General features: G+C 41.2%; 1 protein-coding gene across 1 annotated transcript; it reads right to left on the bottom strand.

Moving 5' to 3' along the window:
• Positions 1–3,390: 3,390 nt before the first annotated feature.
• Positions 3,391–15,860, bottom strand: bag1 (BCL2 associated athanogene 1). Its single transcript, XM_010866729.4, has 7 exons — positions 15,751–15,860; positions 15,391–15,516; positions 14,703–14,785; positions 10,899–11,012; positions 8,356–8,463; positions 5,760–5,822; positions 3,391–5,023 (listed from the first exon to the last, which is right to left on the bottom strand). The coding sequence occupies exons 1-7, from the start codon at positions 15,785–15,787 to the stop codon at positions 4,931–4,933; spliced, it is 624 nt and encodes a 207-aa protein (XP_010865031.1). The 5' UTR covers positions 15,788–15,860; the 3' UTR covers positions 3,391–4,930.
• Between the last annotated feature and the right edge of the window lie 4,950 nt (positions 15,861–20,810).

Here is a 20,810-nt window from a genome sequence, read left to right as displayed (position 1 = left end):
ATCAGCCATAACATAACTAATATCATTCATCCACATGAATGGCAGGACCCAAGGTTTCCCAGCAGAACATTGCCCAAAGCATCACACTGCCTCCGCCGGCTTGCCTTCTTCCCATAGTGCATCCTGGTGCCATGTGTTCTCCAGGTAAGCGACAGACGCACCCGGCCATCCACGTGATGTAAAAGCAAATGTGATTCATCAGACCTGCAGGGTGGAGATACTCTGACCCAGTCATCTAGCCATCACAATTCGGCCCTTGTCAAAGTCACTCAGATCCTTAAACTTGCCCATTTTTCCTGCTTCTAACACAACAACTCTGAGGACAGAATGTTCACTTGCTGCCTAATATATCCGACCCTCTGACAGGTGCCATGATAACAAGATTATCAGTGTTATTTACTTCACCTGTCAGTGGTCATAATGTTACGGCTGATCGGTGTATGTACATATATATTGCACTTAGTATTTGCTAATCCAAGTTTATCATTTTAAAAGGCTAATTGATCTTTAGAAAACCATTCTACAATTAAAGCTGCAAGCAGCGTTTCAGGGGGCCAAGCGGGCCACAGTAAGCATACTACTGCATGCTCTCACAAGAGAAATGTTTTGCTATTTAAAAATGCACAATGCCGCTAGTAATCAGGATGTCCAATCGAAGGAGAGGAAATCAAAACAAAACAAAAAGACCTTGAAACTAGAAATTCTCCTAAACATATGAGAATCATGGTATTACAGAGGGGATATATATTGTTGTGTGAAGGCTGAAAAGTACAGAGTGGCTATACTTATCTGAAATACAATACTTAGAACATCTCAAAGGGGAATCAAACCAGGGTCAGAATATTGAAGAACAGGGATGTCCCCACTACACCACAGGGGCTACTGGTGGTACTGGCAGCTCTCTATCCTCTCCAAATGTATATTTTACTCCAGCCATTACAATTTTGCTGAGGTAAAGTGGGCAACAAAACTTTTGTAACAGAACTAAAGTGTACTGTTATACAAAGATTATTATAGCTGGCTAGCTAATAGCTATACATCCTACTTATAACGAAATCAATGACTCCAATCACTCCATGGCTGGTTCCTTTCTTTGGAAAACAGTAACAGTATAAAACAGGTCACGGAACAAATTCTCGCAAATAAATGAAAATTATGGTATTTCAGATATGTATTGTTGTGTAAAGGCTGAAAAGCACCAAGTGGAAAAGCATTTATGATACAGAATTTGGAATGTCTGAGAAGGGAAACGAACTGGGGTCACAATATTGAAGGACCAGGATGTTCCCACAACACCACAGGGCCAGCTGGCAAATTGGAGTGTCTCATCGGGTTGTGATCTATAATACCCAGAATAGCACACACGGATGCATATTTTGAAAATCCACCAGAAACATTTACAAGAATATAACTTTTAAAGACAATGGTCGAGTCGTCCTTTACACCAATTTTCACTAAATTCAAAATTAAGGAAAGTCCAAAGGGCGAATTTGAAAGACCCCAGAGACTTTTTTGGTCAGCATGAGAAGGGGTATATCTGGAACTTGGTTGCGTGTCTCTACGACATTCGGTTCATGAGATCTGAGCTTCACTTTTTTCATTTTCGACTGAGTGCTACAGCGCCACCATGAGGAGTATGGGTACCGTGGCCATCTACAATCAGGCAAAGTTTAGAGCATTTTGAACCAGAGGGTGTGGTGTATATATTGTTTGATCTCTATGCACTCACATATACACTTAAATACATAACATGTCCTTCTCACAGAATATCTTGGAGATTAAAAAATATACAGCTCAACAAAAAATTAAGAGACCACTGCATCTTTTTCTTTCCTTTCCAAATAAGTTGAAAAGGAAGGTTTTGAAGTGAGAAAAAAAGGGTAAAAATTAAGAGACCACTGCAAATTGAAATATTCTGTTCCTCACTCAAAACTTTCCTTTTCAACTTTTTTGTAAAGCAAAGAAAAAGATGCAGTGGTCTCTTAATTTTTTCCGGAGCTGTATAAATTGTGGAGATGTGTGTTACTGGACATAATGATGATGAGCTGTCAGGGTGGAGATGTGTGTTACTGGACATAATGATGATGAGCTGTCAGGGTGGAGATGTGTGTTACTGGACATAATGATGATGAGCTGTCAGGGTGGAGATGTGTGTTACTGGACATAATGATGATGAGCTGTCAGGGTGGAGATGTGTGTTACTGGACATAATGATGATGAGCTGTCAGGGTGGAGATGTGTGTTACTGGACATAATGATGATGAGCTGTCAGGGTGGAGATGTGTGTTACTGGACATACTGGTGATGAGCTGTCAGGGTGGAGATGTGTGTTACTGGACATAATGATGATGAGCTGTCAGGGTGGAGATGTGTGTTACTGGACATAATGATGATGAGCTGTCAGGGTGGAGATGTGTGTTACTGGACATAATGATGATGAGCTGTCAGGGTGGAGATGTGTGTTACTGGACATACTGGTGATGAGCTGTCAGGGTGGAGATGTGTGTTACTGGACATAATGATGATGAGCTGTCAGGGTGGAGATGTGTGTTACTGGACATAATGATGATGAGCTGTCAGGGTGGAGATGTGTGTTACTGGACATAATGGTGATGAGCTGTCAGGGTGGAGATGTGTGTTACTGGACATAATGATGATGAGCTGTCAGGGTGGAGATGTGTGTTACTGGACATAATGGTGATGAGCTGTCAGGGTGGAGATGTGTGTTACTGGACATAATGATGATGAGCTGTCAGGGTGGAGATGTGTGTTACTGGACATAATGATGATGAGCTGTCAGGGTGGAGATGTGTGTTACTGGACATAATGATGATGAGCTGTCAGGGTGGAGATGTGTGTTACTGGACATACTGGTGATGAGCTGTCAGGGTGGAGATGTGTGTTACTGGACATAATGATGATGAGCTGTCAGGGTGGAGATGTGTGTTACTGGACATAATGGTGATGAGCTGTCAGGGTGGAGATGTGTGTTACTGGACATAATGATGATGAGCTGTCAGGGTGGAGATGTGTGTTACTGGACATAATGATGATGAGCTGTCAGGGTGGAGATGTGTGTTACTGGACATAATGATGATGAGCTGTCAGGGTGGAGATGTGTGTTACTGGACATAATGATGATGAGCTGTCAGGGTGGAGATGTGTGTTACTGGACATACTGGTGATGAGCTGTCAGGGTGGAGATGTGTGTTACTGGACATAATGATGATGAGCTGTCAGGGTGGAGATGTGTGTTACTGGACATAATGGTGATGAGCTGTCAGGGTGGAGATGTGTGTTACTGGACATAATGATGATGAGCTGTCAGGGTGGAAACTGATAGACCCACTGGAAACAAAAAACTAACTCAGAAATACATTTCAATCAAACTTTGTAGCGCAACAAAAACCATGTCAGTTTTTATTTGACACAACGTGACAACAATCATACCTCAAGTTTTATTTGATACAACACAACAGAATTCATGAAACGAGAGGTACCCGTGTCTTTCAGCCGGTCAGGAGGAGCGGTCATCTATCTGAATACAGTCAGTGTAAAGAGTAATATGACATATTACATGCTGGTGACAACTGTGGACATCTCTGATAGTATGATAGACTCCAACTGGTACCAACAGGCCCTTCCGGACCGTTAATGACCTGACAGTACTACAGCGGATCCAAAAATCCACTTATCAGGAGAAAAGGACAATCATCCAACTTCTCAAGTCCTCACATGTTGACAGAGAACACGCACACACAAGCACGCTCACACGTGCACACACGCACACGCACGCGACTACAGAGGATCTAATGTTGTTTTCTTACTTTGTTCAAAGATGTTACAGACAGCGAGCACCATGTCAGATGTCCCTGAGAATGAAGCGCAGGGGACATTCTCCAGCAGCTGCCATTGTCCTCTTGTCCCTTCTCTCCTCACCAGACGTCACTCTGTCCAATCAGCTCATACGTCACAATAAGGGAGCTATGTTGCCATGACAACAAATCTACTTCAACTGTGTACAGTATTTCCTGCTCAGGGCCCTTGTGTGGCTCAGAATGCCATAGAGCTACCAGAGAACGCCAGAATCAGAGCAACAAGTAAAGCAGGGAAAGGCCACCTGAACAGCCCAAAAACTTCAGGTTTTTGTTTCCACCTGGTCATTAATTGTACTCTATTTCTAACCTGAATCCACCCCTGGTTAGAAGTAGAGGATGAAAGCAAGAAGTGTCACAAACCATGGTGAGACCAGAGGTCACAGCAGAAAGAGATGGAACAGAGGTTAAAGAAGAAAAGACACCAGAGGTCAGAGCAGAGAGAAACAGGCACTAAAGGTCACAGCAGAGAGAGACCAGATGTCACCAGAGAGAAAGAGAGACCAGAGGTCACAGCAGTGAGAGAGACCAGATGCTGGTGGAGAGACCTGAGGTCACAGCAAAGAGAAAGAGACACCAGATGTTGGTGGAGAGACCTGAAGTCACAGCAGAGAGAAAGAAAGACTAGAGGTTGGTGGAGAGAGAGACCTGAGGTCACAGCAAAGAGAAAGAGAGACCAGAGGTTGGTGGAGAGAGAGACCTGAGGTCACACTAGAGAGAAAGAGAGACCAGAGGTTGGTGGAGAAACCTGAGGTCACAGCAGAGAGAAAGAAACCAGAGATTGGTGAAGAGAGAGACCTGAGATCACAGCAGAAAGAGAGACCAGTGGTTGGTGGAGAGAGAGACCTGAGGTCACAGCAGAAAGAGAGACCAGTGGTTAGTGGAGGGAGAGACCTGAGGTCACAGCAGAAAGACAGACCAGTGGTTGGTGGAGGGAGAGACCTGAGGTCACAGCAGAAAGAGAGACCAGTGGTTGGTGGAGGGCGAGAGATCCACTGGTGCACGGCAGAGGGATGGACATAGTCAGAGATTCCAGATGGTGATCCAGTAGATCTTTAAGAATCAGCCAGGGCCATGTTCTTGGACTGGATCTTAGCCAGGTGGTCTGATATCCCTGCTTCTATCTTGTCACACTGAGCAAGGAACCCCTGGAGGAAGAGAGCCCAGGTATCAGGATCACATTCTCCATGGTTCTACAGATAGTTCATATGTGGAACAAGCAGCTAGTGATGAACACACACGGAATAAGCAGCTAGTGATGAACACACACGGAATAAGCAGCTAGTGATGAACACACACGGAATAAGCAGCTAGTGATGAACACACACGGAATAAGCAGCTAGTGATGAACACACACGGAATAAGCAGTTAGTGATGAACACAAACGGAATAAGCAGCTAGTGATGAACACACACGGAATAAGCAGCTAGTGATGAACACACGGAAGAAGCAGCTAGTGATGAACACACACGGAATAAGCAGTTAGTGATGAACACGCATGGAATAAGCAGTTAGTGATGAACACGCACGGAAGCAGCAGCTAGTGATGAACACGCACGGAAGCAGCAGCTAGTGATGAACACGCACGGAATAAGCAGCTAGTGATGAACACGCATGGAATAAGCAGTTAGTGATGAACACACGGAATAAGCAGCTAGTGATGAACACATGGAATAAGCAGCTAGTGATGAACACATGGAATAAGCAGCTAGTGATGAACACACATGGAATAAGCAGCTAGTGATGAACACACATGGAATAAGCAGCTAGTGATGAACACACATGGAATAAGCAGCTAGTGATGAACACAAACGGAATAAGCAGCTAGTGATGAACACACACGGAATAAGCAGCTAGTGATGAACACATGGAACACGGGCTCACCTGAACTGTTTTTACTAGGCCCTTCTTCTTCATCCGACAGTCACTAAAGTTCTCTGGTAACGTCTGTTAACATAAGACAGCTGTTTGATTTTGTAATCATACAGAATAAAGGATGGAAGGAGAGTGGACCCTCTGCCAAGGATTCACCAGTTAGACCTGTGGTACCAGAATACTGACCAGAAGTGAGGTCAGTAACAGTTAGACCTGTGGTACCAGAAAGAACGAACATTAAAGATGCACCAGAGGATTTTTGACCACTGGTTGTAAAGGTGGCCCTGTTGAGCCAAAACTGGTCACCAAAAATGCTGTACTATAATGTATGTACCCGTATGATGAAAACCAATCATGGCTAACAGAGGTGTGAGGGGGATTCTTTAGAAATTATCATTTGATTGTTGCTTTTTTTAGGAAATCAACTTAAGAAAACGATCATTAGGTTGAGCCTTCTTATGAATGTAAATAAAAAAAAAATTATTAATTTTTTATTCTTTTATAGCATTTTTCACAAGAACTGATTTAAAATGAATTACCACAACAACAATAAATAGGAAGAAAGGAGAAAACTATTAAATTTTCTTATTATTCTTTTAAGTGGAAAGATACAGTAATGGACAAATACACTCACCTAAAGGATTATTAGGAACACCATCCTAATACTGTGTTTGACCCCCTTTCGCCTTCAGAACTGCCTTGATTCTACGTGGCATTGATTCAACAAGGTGCTGAAAGCATTCTTTAGAAATGTTGGCCCATATTGATAGGATAGCATCTTGCAGTTGATGGAGATTTGTGGGATGCACATCCAGGGCACGAATCTCCCGTTCCACCACATCCCAAGATCTATTGGGCTGAGATCTGGTGACTGTGGTGGCCATTTCAGTACAGTGAACTCATTGTCATGTTCAAAAAACCAATTTGAAATGGGTACTTGGTGGTCATAAAGGGATGGACATGGTCAGAAACAATGCTCAGGTAGGCCGTGAAAATCCCAGTAACTGAGCAGATTGTGAAATACTCAGACCGGCCCGTCTGGCACCAACAACCATGCCACGCTCAAAATTGCTTAAATCACCTTTCTTTCCCATTCTGACATTCAGTTTGGAGTTCAGGAGATTGTCTTGACCAGGACCACACCCCTAAATGCATTGAAGCAACTGCCATGTGATTGGTTAATTAGATAATTGCATTAATGAGAAATTGAACAGGTGTTCCTAATAATCCTTTAGGTGAGTGTAAATTTCTTTATTGAACACAAATTTTACCGAAATAGTTTGTTATATAACTTATCCTAAAATGTTTCAGAGTAATCTCCTCAATTGAACTCTTAGTGTTTGTCAGTAATATAAAAAAACGAAATAATATATACAATTAAAATCAACTGCAACATTATTAGCTGTAAGGACAGGTTTCCAAAAAGCATCGTTAACAGTAAACTGAAATAACACATGCTTCATTCAAACCCACTTAGTGATTAAGACAATGTGTTGTTACAATAATATGTGCTATTAACAAGTGACTGAATGCCAACAGAGGCATTCCGTACTGTTATTATTAATAGTATTATTATAACTACTGTTATTTATAGTATTATTATAAATGGTGTTATTCATATTATTATTAGTAGTAGTAGTAGTACTATTATTATTATTCATATTATTATTCATATTATTACTAGTATTATTATAACTTTTGTTATTAATAGTATTATTATTATTACTACTATTATTGTTATTCATATAATTATTACTATTATTATTATTACTATTATTGTTATTAATGCGGAGTCGTCCATAGTGTCGGGAACAGGGTGTATATAGAGAAATACTCATTGATTATATTTTTTTACAAAAGGGTGAAGAAATTATATTACCTTGCAGCAATGTTGGAACTTACCGATGTATTAATGCATCATGGGAGAAGTTATTTTTTTAAAAACATGTTTTTAATGAAAATGTGAACAAAATTCCGGATATGAGAAATTTGAACACACAATATATTTTCTTTAACGTATTTAGATTTTCTAATTTCAAATACATTCCTTTTGATAAGGTGTTGGACATTAGAAACACCCATGCATTATTTAAGTACTTAAAAAAATAACAGATTAACAACATTTTGTATTCAGGCATATTGCGTTAATGAGAATGTTGTTGAAAATGCATGAAAATAGCCAAACAATGTGCTGAAATTTGTAAAACGAATAAAAAATAATAATTAGCAAGAATAGTAATGCCATGTTATTACAAAATTATCGTTAAACTCATCACTGCCATGGTACAATGACGGTTTCATGAGAATCAACCACAAAGGAGATTCTACTTTGATTATAGATTATGTAAACATATTACACATCCAGGTCATAATGGGAGGTTAAATAAAAACCTAGGTTTTTAGAAGGCCCAGACTGCATCTTTTAATGATTTGAATTAATTCATCAAAATATTTGAGTATAACATCAAATAGCAAATTACTGTGGAGTTTTAGCAGCAACAACAGCTGGCCATGAGTCAACTTTATCATGGCCAGCCGTTGTTGAGTTTAAATATTTAAATATTCTCCTTGTTGAATGTAGCTCAGTGCTAACTTTTTTTTTTACCATAGAGTCCACCTGCTCAAGAATCTTCATGAATTGTTCTGATGCCACCTTCACTCTGTGGTCCAGTTTCCCCAGAGCCTCAGCCTGTAGGTCCTTAGCTAGGAACCCCTACAAAACACAAAAACCCATGTTATTAAATAATAACCTCAAGATATTAACAATGACAGGTAGAATAGATCTCTAGATAATCAATAGGAATGACCGGTAGAATAAATCTGTAGATAATCAATAGGAATGATTGGTAGAATACATCTCTAGATAATGAATAGGAATGACTGGTAGAATAAATATCTAGATAATCAATAGGAATGGCTGGTAGAATAAATCTCTAGATAATCAATAAAGATGACTGGTAGGTTAGATCATCTCTAGATAATCAATAAGGATGACTGGTAGCTTACACCAGACCAACACAGACGAGCTGAAGGCTGCAATCAAAACAACCTGGGCTTCCAACACCTCAGTAGTGCCACAGGCTGATTGCCTCCATGCCACGCCGCATTGATGCTGTAACTGGTGCAAAACAGAGCCCCAACCAAGTATTGAGTGCATAAATTAACATACTTAGGAAACCTTTCCAGGTGTTTTGAGTTAATTAGCGGATTAGACCTCTTTTCTGGGTAACATTTCTGTATTGCACATTTTTTATTCTAATATTTAGAGATACTGGATTTTTTATTTCCATGAGCTGTAAGCCAAAATTATCAAGATTGAAACAAAAAAGGCATGACATTTTTCACTTTGTGTATTGAATCTAGAACATAAAGCTATGGAAAAAGAGACCACTTCAAAATTATTGTGTTTGAGTAAAATTAAATTTTATGCAATATAACAAAAATTACTGACAACATTACTCCCAAATTCCAAATAGAAAATATTGTCATTTATTTGTAGAAAACTAGTCAAAGTAACCAAAAAAAGATGCATTGTTTTCAGACCTCAAATAATGCAAAGAAAAATTCATACACATTTTTCAACAACAAAATACTAATGTTTTAACTTAGGAAGAGTTTAGCAATCAATATTTGGTGGAATAACCATGCGTCTTGGTATGCTCTCCATCAGGCTGTCACATTGCTGTTGGGTGACTTTATGCAACTCCTGGCACAATAATTCATGTAGCTCGGCTTTGTTTGATGGTTTGTGACATCCATCTTCCTTTTGATCAAATTCCATAGGTTTTCTATGGGTTTCAGGTCTGGAGATTGGGCTGGTCATGACAGGGTCTTGATCTGGTGGTCCTCCATCCACACCTTGATTGACCTGGCTGTGTGGCATGGAGCATTGTCCTGCTAGAAAATCTAATTCTCAGAGTTGGGGAACATTGTCAGAGCAGAAGGAAGCAGGTGTTCTTCCAGGATAACCTTGTACTTGGCTTGATTCATGCATCCTTTACAAAGACAAATCTGCTCGATTCCAGCCTTGCTGAAGAATCCCCAGACCATCACCGGACCTCCTACAAATTTCACAGTGGGTGCGAGACACTGGCTTGAAGGCCTCTCCAGGTCTCCGTCTAACCATTAGATGACCAGCTGTTGGGCAAAGCGGAAAATTTGATGACCTTACTTGATTCCTGTACGGTCCAATCTTTATGGTCTTTTGCAAACCTGGCTTTTCTTTGCTTCTCAGTGATGAAGGGCTTTTTTCTAGCTTTGCACGACTTCATCCCTGTCCCTAGGAGCCTGTTTCGAACCATCCTCGCCGTGCACTTCACCCCAGCTGCTGTTTGCCATTCTTTTTGTAGGTCACTTGATGTCATCCTACGGTTGTTGAGTGACATTCGAATGAGTTGGTGGTCATCTCGGTCAGTGGACAGTCGTTTTCGCTCTCTGCCAGTCTGTAGCTTTGTTGTGTCTGTTGCTTGACCTTGTTCTTAAGTACCGACTTATGACCTTGTTCTTATGAACACTTAATTTTAAGTAAAATGAGGTGTGCCTGTGTTGGAATTTAACAGACACTGGAATGGAATGGCTGCCATATATGTAAAGATGCTGATTTAAGAAAAATTAGGAGTGGTCTCATTTTTTCCAGAGCTGTATGGTGTCACTTTTTGATTTGAATAACGGGAAAAAAATGTACTTATTCTAATTGTTTGAGATGCACCTGTAGATAATAAGGATGACCGGTAGGTTAGATATCTGGATAAACGATAAGGGTAGGCCATCAAAGCAGGTAGGCCATCATTGTAATGAGATTTGGTTCACAGATTACCTGTGTTACACTGCCAACATCTGGCCTCACTCACTGACTTGACAAGGACACAATTGATCTGCCCTCACTCACGGACACAATTGATCTGGCCTCACTCACTGACTTGACAAGGACACAATTGATCTGCCCTCACTCACGGACACAATTGATCTGGCCTCACTCACTGACTTGACAAGGATACATTGATCTATTTATTTCAGGTATTTTACATATTTTCACACCCATCCAGAATCTGACGGTCAACTACTGAATTTCCTCCTGGATGGGGTCCTACCAGGACCTGTGAAGACCTCTACAGGAAGGTATCCTGTGAAAGACCTGTGAAGACGTACGTTCTTCAGACCAGTCAGCTCTCCATCCACCTTCTCCAGCTTTTTGGCCGTCTGTTCAACTGACTTCTCAATGTCCTTTAACTTTTTCAGCTCTGACTCTTCCTCAGGACTGTTCTGTAAATACACAAAAACAAAGAAAGAAACACATAGCTCATTATGGATCACAGGAAATCTGAAGGCTGCAGTCACACCCCAGTTCTCATCGATGGCACTGAGGTGGAGCGCATGTCCAGCTTCAAAATCCTGGGTGTCCACATTTCCGAGGACCTCTCTTGGTCCCTTAACACCTCAGCCCTGGTCAAAAAGGTGTGGCAACGCCTGAACTTCTTGAGGAGGCTCAAGAAGGCCGCCTGTCCTCCAAGATCCTTGTGAACTTTTACCGCTACACAATCGAGAGCATTCTGACTAACAGCGCCACAGCATGGTTTGGTGGTTGCTCCGTAGCTGACTGGAAGGCCCTGCAACGGGTGATGGAAACCATCAAACACATCACTGGTACCCAGCTCCCGGCCATCATAGACCTCCAGCACATCACTGGTACCCAGCTCCCAGCCATCATAGACCTCCAGCACATTACTGGTACCCAGCCATCATAGACTTCCAGCACATCACTGGTACCCAGCTCCCAGCCATCATAGACCTCCAGCACACATCACTGGTACCCAGCTCCCAGCCATCATAGACTTCCAGCACATCACTGGTACCCAGCTCCCAGCCATCATAGACTTCCAGCACATCACTGGTATCCAGCTCCCAGCCATCATAGACCTCCAGCACATCACTGGTACCCAGCTCCCAGCCATCATAGACCTCCAGCGCACATCACTGGTACCCAGCTCCCAGCCATCATAGACCTCCAGCGCACATCATTGGTACCCAGCTCCCAGCCATCATAGACCTCCAGCGCACATCATTGGTACCCAGCTCCCAGCCATCATAGACCTCCAGCACATCACTGGTACCCAGCTCCCAGCCATCATAGACCTCCAGCACATCACTGGTACCCAGCTCCCAGCCATCATAGACCTCCAGCGCACATCACTGGTACCCAGCTCCCAGCCATCATAGACCTCCAGCGCACATCACTGGTACCCAGCTCCCAGCCATCATAGACCTCCAGCGCAAGCGGTGTCTGCACAGGGCGCGAGGCATCACCAGGGACCCTTCACAAACATACCACAAACTGTTTGTCCTCCATCAGGCAGGCGGTACAGGTCTCTTCGTTCCTGCACCAGTAGGCTCAGGAAGAGTTTATTTTAATTTGCTGTAACCCTGCTGAATTCTGTGACCCATCACTAACCACACCCATCTGCCCACCACAACTCCCTTTGTATTACTGGACTCTGACACTGCCTTGCAAAGTCTGATAAGGAAGTTTTCAGTTGTCTACAGGTACCTGCCATTGCTGCTATTCCTTTCTTGCATTTGCAAATGCGAATTTGCACCTTAAAATTGCCTTAATTGCACAATTAGAACTGCCACTGTACTTCAGTACTGCATTTCAGTTGCACTTGCCACCTTACTCCTTCAATTTCCCTTGATTGCACATCCAGAATGCCATTAAGAACTGCCATCTGTACACACACAACTATTAACGCACTTGTACATACATTATACTTAATTCTTGTACATACATTATACTTAATTCTTGTAAATGTTCTGCCCTCCTCTATTTGCTTCCATTGCACATTTAGAATTGCCATATGTAATGCAATTGCATATCTATACATTCCACTTACACATACTTAATACTTTACAATACTTACAATTTACTTAAGATTTCTGCCCTCCTCTATTTGCACTTCTGGTTTGTTGTACTGTACTTGAACTTGTTCAAGGACAATTAAGTTGAATCTAATCTAATGTAAACATACTGTATAAAGATATATACAGACACACATACCTCTGATTCAAGTACTTTGAAATGCATCTCACAGACCTATAATGTGAACAATTCAATTGAAAAACAAACTGAAATATTCAAGGGGTGGAAAATGAAAAATAAAAACCTTACAATAACCTGGTTGCATAAGTGTGCACACACTCTTAATACTGGGGATGTGGCTGTGTTCAGAATTAACCAATCACATTCACTCATTACACACCTGCCATCATTAAAAGTGACCCTGATCAATCAAAAATTAAGTTCAGCTGTTCTAGTAGGATTTTCTTGACATTTTCTTTCTCAGAGCAAAAGCTATGGTCCACAGAGAGCTTCCAAAGCATCAGATGGATCTCATTGTTGAAAGATATCAGTCAGGAGAAGGGTACAAAAGAATTTCCAAAGCATTAGATATACCATGGAACACAGTGAAGACAGTCACCATCAAGTGGAGAAAATATGGCACAACAGAGAGATTACCAAGAACTGGTAATAACACCTCCCCCTCCCCTGTATTGTCCCTTTCCTTGTCCATCAGGTCATGCTTCCGACCTAGACTAAGTTTAAATAGACTCTAGACTCAGCCCACATACATTTATTAATTATTACAATTGTAATCTTAATATGTTCACCTGGTACAGCCAGAAGAGGACTGGTCACCCCTCTGAGCCTGGGTCCTCTCTAGGTTTCTTCCTAAATGTTGGCATTCTTAGGGAGTTTTTCCTAGCCACTGAAATTCAACACTGTTGTTTGCTCCTTGGGGTTTAAGGCCAGGTGTTTTGTAAAAGCATTTTGTGACATCTGCTGATGTAAAAAGGGCTCTATAAATGCATTTGATTGATTGATTGACTGAACTGGACAGCCCTCCAAAATTGATGAAAAGACGAGGAGATAAACTGGTCAGGGAGAGTTCCAAGAAGCCTACACCAACATTAAAGGAACTGCAGGAATTTCTAGGACGTACTGGCTGTGTGCTACATGTGACAACAATCTCCCGTATACTTCATATGAATGGGCTATGGGGTAGAGTAGCACGATGGAAGCCTTTTCTTACAAAGAAAAACATCCAAGACCGGCTGAAGTTTGCAAAACATCAAGTCAACCAAAAGCACGTGGGAAAATGTGTTATGGTCTGATGAAACCAAGGTTGAACTTTTTGGCCATAATTCCAAAATGGTATGTTTGGCGCAAAAACAACACTGCATATCACCCAAAGAACACACAGTGAAGCATGGTGGTGGCAGCATCATGCTTTGGGGCTGTTTTTCTTCAGCTGGAACCGGGGCCTTAGTCAGGGTGGAGGGAAATATCAACAGTTCCAAATACCAGGCAATTTTGGCACAAAACCTTCAGGCGTCCGTTAGAAAGCTGAAGATGAAGAGGAAGCTCACCTTTCTGCACGACAATGACACAAAGGACACATCCAAATCCACAAAAGCATGGCCCAGCCAGAGCCCAGACCTGAATGCAATTGAACATCTGTGGGGTGATCTGAAGAGGGCTGTGCACAGGAGATGTCCTCGCAATCTGACAGATTTGGAATGCTTTTGCAAAGAAGAGTGGGCAAATATTGCCACGTCAAGATGTGCCATGCTAATAGACTCCTACCCAAACAGACGGAGTGCTGTAATAAAATTATTAGTTTAAGGGTGTGCACACTTATGCAACCAGGTTATTGTTAGTCATTTTTCCCCTCAAAGATTTCAGTTTGTTTTTCAATTGAATTGTTCATGTTATAGGTCACATTAAAGGTGGAAAAAGTCCTGACATGATTGGTCTCATTATTTTACATCACAAGAACCTGGCATTTTAACAGGGGTGTGTAGACTTTTTATATCCACTCTATGTGCTCTATAAATGGCACTGCCTTGATCTATTTAAAAATGATAATTAAAACAAAAATAATAAGACAAAGGTCTTACCCGTTTTCCAATCATCATGAGTTTACATCCCTGTTTGATCCCAAAGCTGGACAGACTTTCCTCCATCTCCTTCAGAGACTTCCCTGAAAGACATGCATGATGGGTGAAGGTGACTGGCATGAACATGGGTGTTCCAATGAAGAATTCAGTTTGGTAATCAAACAGTACAGCCACATAACATGTTTTTTCATGGAAGATTGGCCCAGTGCCTCTATGTCAATGGATTTCAAAGTCATGTTTCTCCATGCCGATCCCATAGTTTTGACCAAACCCTGGGGATGCTCTGTAATTGACAGGGATGCACCAATATCACTTTTCATTGCCAATATGGATTTTGAGTGCTAAACTTTCTACAGATACAGTGTACAAATTCAATACTACCATTTTCTTTTTGTTGACGTGCTATGATTGTCATAATTCCTGTACACAAGTGAATTGTATGTCATACTTAATAAAATATTGTATCTCAATTTTAACTTAAGATTTGAAGTGAACACACCATTTAACAACATCTAATCTTACTAAAATATGTTCAAATACACTCCAGGGTAGAGTAATGCATTTGTGGACATTCTTTAGCAGTGTAGAATGGATGTATTGAACAAATACTCACTGAACTGAAAGCCTAGAATGTGAAAAACTGACAAGTTTATACAGGTATATTCTTAACTCAGGGTTGTTACTCTACCTTTAAAGATTAATTTCTGCGCGGGTGCAGGGACACCGGTGGCCTGAACGAGAGCCTCTGACAGGTCTTTCAGCGCCGGTTCATTTCCATCCTGCCGCGTTACCGTGATGCTGTGTTTTGTAGAACCTGCATGATGTGGAACAGACGCAGAAAACGGTTTGCTAACGATATAATTGTGTCTAAATAAAATAATTACTTGGCTGTGTAGCTGGCTAGTTAATTTGCAAGCTCTCTCTCCTGCTGGTAGACCCTGACTATCCGGAAAGCACTACCATCACATTATACGTCTGCTCTGTGTTTGTTTCACGAGCACAAATACTATTATTAACTTAAACATTCAAAGGAAGACGTTAACATTACCATAAGCAACAGTCACCGTTACACTATTCTCCGCCATTTCACAAAGCGGTTTAAAAAGCTATGTGACTCCAACTTCGCAGTTGTGGATCAACGTCTTGTGAGCAACATTAACGAAACACTTCCGAGTCACGAAAATCTGGAATTTTTCAAAATAAAAGAGACCAACGAATTACTTAAAACTGAGATAAATTGAGTTTATTAGTTGTTTGAGAACATTAACCTCTCAAAACATTGACAACAATTCAAATATGATCATATTTCGATAAAAGTGTGTTAAAACACGTTCCAAGGGTAAAATTCAGACAATGCCAATGACAGAATATGGAATACATATTGCCTCATAGCTAATAAACTATTGAATATTCCACAGAGAAAGCAGTGTAGGAAATGTCCAGGACAATGTGTAGAGTAAGACAAACCTGTCTAATCATGGGGAACGGTGTGCTACATCTAGCAACACAATATTTCCACACCCTCTTTTTCCACAATGTAACTTAATGGATATGAAATACATATTGACTCATACAGAAAAAAAGATTCTATATGCCGCAGTGAATGTATTGTAGGAAATGTTTAGGAGACTATATAGAGTGTTTATGTGCAAAAGAATCAAGAGATTCTTAATCAAGAGACTTATCTTTCTTCAACTTCAAGTAATGATAAGCTGTATAGTATTTATAATTTTAAAAGATCCTTCTTTAACTTAATTTGTTGTTAAAAATGTGAGGCAGCATCCAATTCTTTTAACAAATTTTGGCTAGTCCATTCCAATATGCTTTTACATAAGGAATCAATACTATATCTTTAAGAAATAAAGAACGTTGTTTTTTTTAAGTGAGTGTATAGCATTCTTTCCTACTGAAAAATCAGCTAAACCAAGTGAAGTGTAGGAAGAGGGATACGTGCACTTGTTTATTACCTCAAACTCGATGACGTTTTAACTGCAACATGGTGGCTGCACAACCCGATGACGTAGTCAAGTCAAACATGTGACGAGTCTGACATTTTCCTGTGTATCCGGAAGTAGCATATCGGTGGATGTTCTGTTCCCACAACTGGTTAGCGTCATGCTGGCAACATTAGAGATTCCGTAGCAACAATAAGACTTCCGGTTTTCGGATTTTGCCTTCAAAATAGAAGTCCGCGGTAAAACGCGATTTTAATAATATTAAATGTATCGATTTTGACACTTTGCTTAGTGTATATGGTAAACATGTGTTGTAGGAAATGTTCAGGAGAGTGGACAAATGGAATTATATGCAAAGAAATCAAGGGGCACTGTGTATTTGCAATTGTTGCTGGCATTTTACTCCACCCATCCTAGATCCTATTGGCCACAATGCAACTCAATGCACACAGTGAATGTATATTGGGCTATAAAAAAAACTATTCTATACGCCACAGTGAATGTATTGTAGGAAATGTTCAGGAGACTCTATAGAATGATTATATGCTAAGAAATCAAGGGGCACTGTGTATTTGCAATTGTTGCTGCGGTTTTACTCCGCCCACCCCATTGGCCACAATGCAACTCAATGCATATGAAATATATATTGGGCTATAACTATTTTATATGCCGCAGTGAATGTATTGTAGGAAATGTTCAGGAGAGTGGATAGAGTAATTATATGCAAAGAAATCAAGGGACACTGTGTATTTGCAACTGTTTTACTCCGCCCATCCCATTGGCCACATTCCAAATTGCTGAATAGCCTTTAGATCCATTATTCCTTTTGTTAATGGTGGTGATTATCACCACTTGGTGATTACCTAACAATTCAGCCAATGATCTAATGTTGTTGTCAACGACATATATTAACTGGTCATTAGCCTGTTGTACCACCTTTAGAGATGTAGGTGAGTCAAAAAGACCATTTACAGTTTTATACCTTTTAGATTAGCGAAATAATTTTTACAACAAAGTCAAATCATAACCAATTTCCAACTATAACATGCTAGAATAAGTTCAACTTATAAGTTCAGCTTAATTTGAGACTAAAATATGTATTTGTCCTTATATTGAAAGATACATGTTTTAATTGAGACGTATGAAGGCTTGTATTGTACAGTGAGGGGAAAAAATAATTGATCCTCTGTTGATTTTGTACAAAAGACACCTGTCCACAGAAGCAATCAATTAATTAGATTCCAAACTCTCCACCATGGCCAAGACCAAAGAGCTGTCCAAGGATGTCAGGGACAAGATTGTAGACCTACACAAGGCTGGAATGGGCAACAAGACCATCACCAAGCAGCTTGGTGAGAAGGTGACAACAGTTGGTGTGATTATTCGCAAATGGAAGAAACACAAAAGAACTGTCAATCTCCCTCGGTCTGGGGCTCCATGCAAGATCTCACCTCACTTGCAATGATCATGAGAACGGTGAGAAGTCAGGCCAGAACTACATGAGAGGATCTTGTCAATGATCTCAAGGCAGCTGGGACAATAGTCACCAAGAAAACAATTAGTAACATACTACGCCGTGAAGGACTGAAGTCCTGCAGCGCCCACAAGGTCCCCCTGCTCAAGAAAGCACATGTACAGACCGTCTGAAATTTGCCAATGAACATCTGAATGATTCAGAGGAGAACTAGGTGAAAGTGTTGTAGTCAGATGAGACCAAAATCAAGCTTTTTGGCATCAACTCAACTTGCCATGTTTGGAGTAGGAGGAATGTTGCCTATGACCCCAAGAACACCATCCCCACCGTCAAACATGGAGGTGGAAACATTATGTTTTGGGGGTGTTTTTCTGCTAAGGGGACAGGACAACTTCACCGCATCAAAGGGACGATGGATGGGGCCATGTACCGTCAAATCTTGGGTGAGAACCTCCTTCTCTCATCCAGGGCATTGAAAATGGGTATTGGATGGGTATTCCAGCAAGCCAATGACCCAAAACACATGGCCAAGGCAACAAAGGAGTGGCTCAAGAAGAAGCACATTAAGGTCCTGGAGTGGCCTAGCCAGTCTCCAGACCTTAATTCCATGGAAAATCTGTGAAAGGAGCTGAAGGTTTGAGTTGCCAAATGTCAGCCTCGATACCTTAATGACTTGGAGAAGATGTGCAAATAGGAGTTTGAACCCTAGCACAACAGGGTCTAGTTGTATCGATTACCTGTATTTCCTTAAACAAAGTGTCCTTGATCAGGGTAGCCATAATTGGCGTCTCAAAATCATTGCTCTAATGAATCTTTTCGACCACTGCTCATAGGGCCTGGAAGGCCCTGGACATCTCCCATCCGTAAGTCACATCCAGATCCCATGCTTGGGTTTCATACTCCAGGGTTAGCAGTTCTTGGTAATTGCCTGAGAGATGGATGGGCTGGCTTCATGGTTGTGACCAGGAATGATCAGACATACTCTGACTGGGACGAGGCCTCTGGGTAACACCTCCCCACGAACATCTGCCATCAGATGTGAAACTCTTGCTCCAGGAGTGGACATGAAGCCAAAAGCCATGATAGATCGACCAGTGAAATCAGCCTGATTTGGCATGGAGACAATGTTATCCACTAAGGCATGGAGATGAGAATTACCAATGACCAGGACAAACTATAAGGAAAGAAAGATAGAGATTTATTCCAATAATTAATTTTTTTTTAATAATATATATGTTTTGTTTTGTTTCTTAGAGGAAGTTAGCACTCAGAATGAAGACCTGGGTTTTTAATGTGTGAATGAAGACCTGGGTTTTGGCCCTACGCGACCAACATTCAGGGCAGACATATGCTATAAACATGTTAACATAGAGATGTCCATGGTGCTTTAAAGACCTCTCTGGGAATATTGCTATGAATACTTTAAGAGTTTTATTGTAAATAATCTAAATAAGCCAATAAGGAGAAGCTGTGTGTATTGATTTTCTGCCTCTACATTTGGCTATTAAAATCATTCAATCAGAATTTTGCTCAGGCAAATAAAATTAACAACATATGCATACCAACATGAATCAAACAGCAAAACCAACTAATTGAGAAGAAATGACCAACCTGATGAAGAAACGAAGCCTCTTAAAAAGATTTAACAGTACATTCAGTACAAATGTAAGCTGATCCAAGCAGAGTCCAAACAAGGACTGTCTGCAAATGGGGATGGTCCTACTAACCTGGTTATATATTACAGGCCTATCAAATGAGAGATTTGTGAACGAGATGCTACCTGGCAACTGAAAGGATGATTGGGATAACTATAGCACAAGTTCATTTTATAGTCGCTGGGCAACAAAGACTTTCAACTCCCTCCAAAGACTTTCTATGGGGTTGAGATCTGGTGACTGGCTAGGCCACTCCAGGACCTTGAAATGCTTCTTACAAACCACTCCTTCGTTGCCTGGGCGGTGTGTTTGGGATCATTGTCATGCTGAAAGACCCAGCCACGTTTCATCTTCAATGCCCTTGCTGATGGAAGGAAGTTTTCACTCAAAATCTCACGATCCATTCAGGGGGACACGTCTGGCACTGCAGGATTTGAGTCCATGCCGGCGTAGTGTGTTACTGATGGTAGCCTTTGTTACTTTGTTCCCAGCTCTCTGCAGGTCATTCACTAGGTCCCGCCGTGTGGTTCTGGGATTTTTGTGATCATTTTGACCCCACAGGGTGAGGTCTTGTGTGGAGCCCCTGATCGAGGGAGATTATCAGTGGTCTTGTATGTCTTCCATTTTCTTATAATTGCTCCCACAGTTGATTTCTTCACACCAAGCTGCTTACCTATTGCAGATTCAGTCTTCCCAGCCTGGTGCAGGTCTACAGTTTTGTTTCTGGTGTCCTTTAACAGCTCTTTGGTCTTGGCCATAGTGGAGTTTGGAGGGTGACTGTTTGAGGTTGTGGACAGATGTCTTTTATACTGATAACAAGTTCAAACAGGTGCCATTAATACAGGTAACGAGTGGAGGACAGAGGAGCCTCTTAAAGAAGAAGTTACAGATCTGTGACAGCCAGAAATCTTGCTTGTTTGTAGGTGACCAAATATTTATTTTACAGAGGAATTTACCAAATGAATTAATTTCAAATCCTACAATGTGATTTTCTGGATTTTCTCATTCTGTCTCCCATAGTTGA

Source organism: Esox lucius, chromosome 3 (genome assembly GCF_011004845.1).
Source record: "Esox lucius isolate fEsoLuc1 chromosome 3, fEsoLuc1.pri, whole genome shotgun sequence".
Classification (NCBI taxonomy): domain Eukaryota; kingdom Metazoa; phylum Chordata; class Actinopteri; order Esociformes; family Esocidae; genus Esox; species Esox lucius.
The sequence above is the reverse complement of the archived record's forward strand: the minus strand, read 5'-3'. Positions and strand labels throughout refer to the sequence as shown.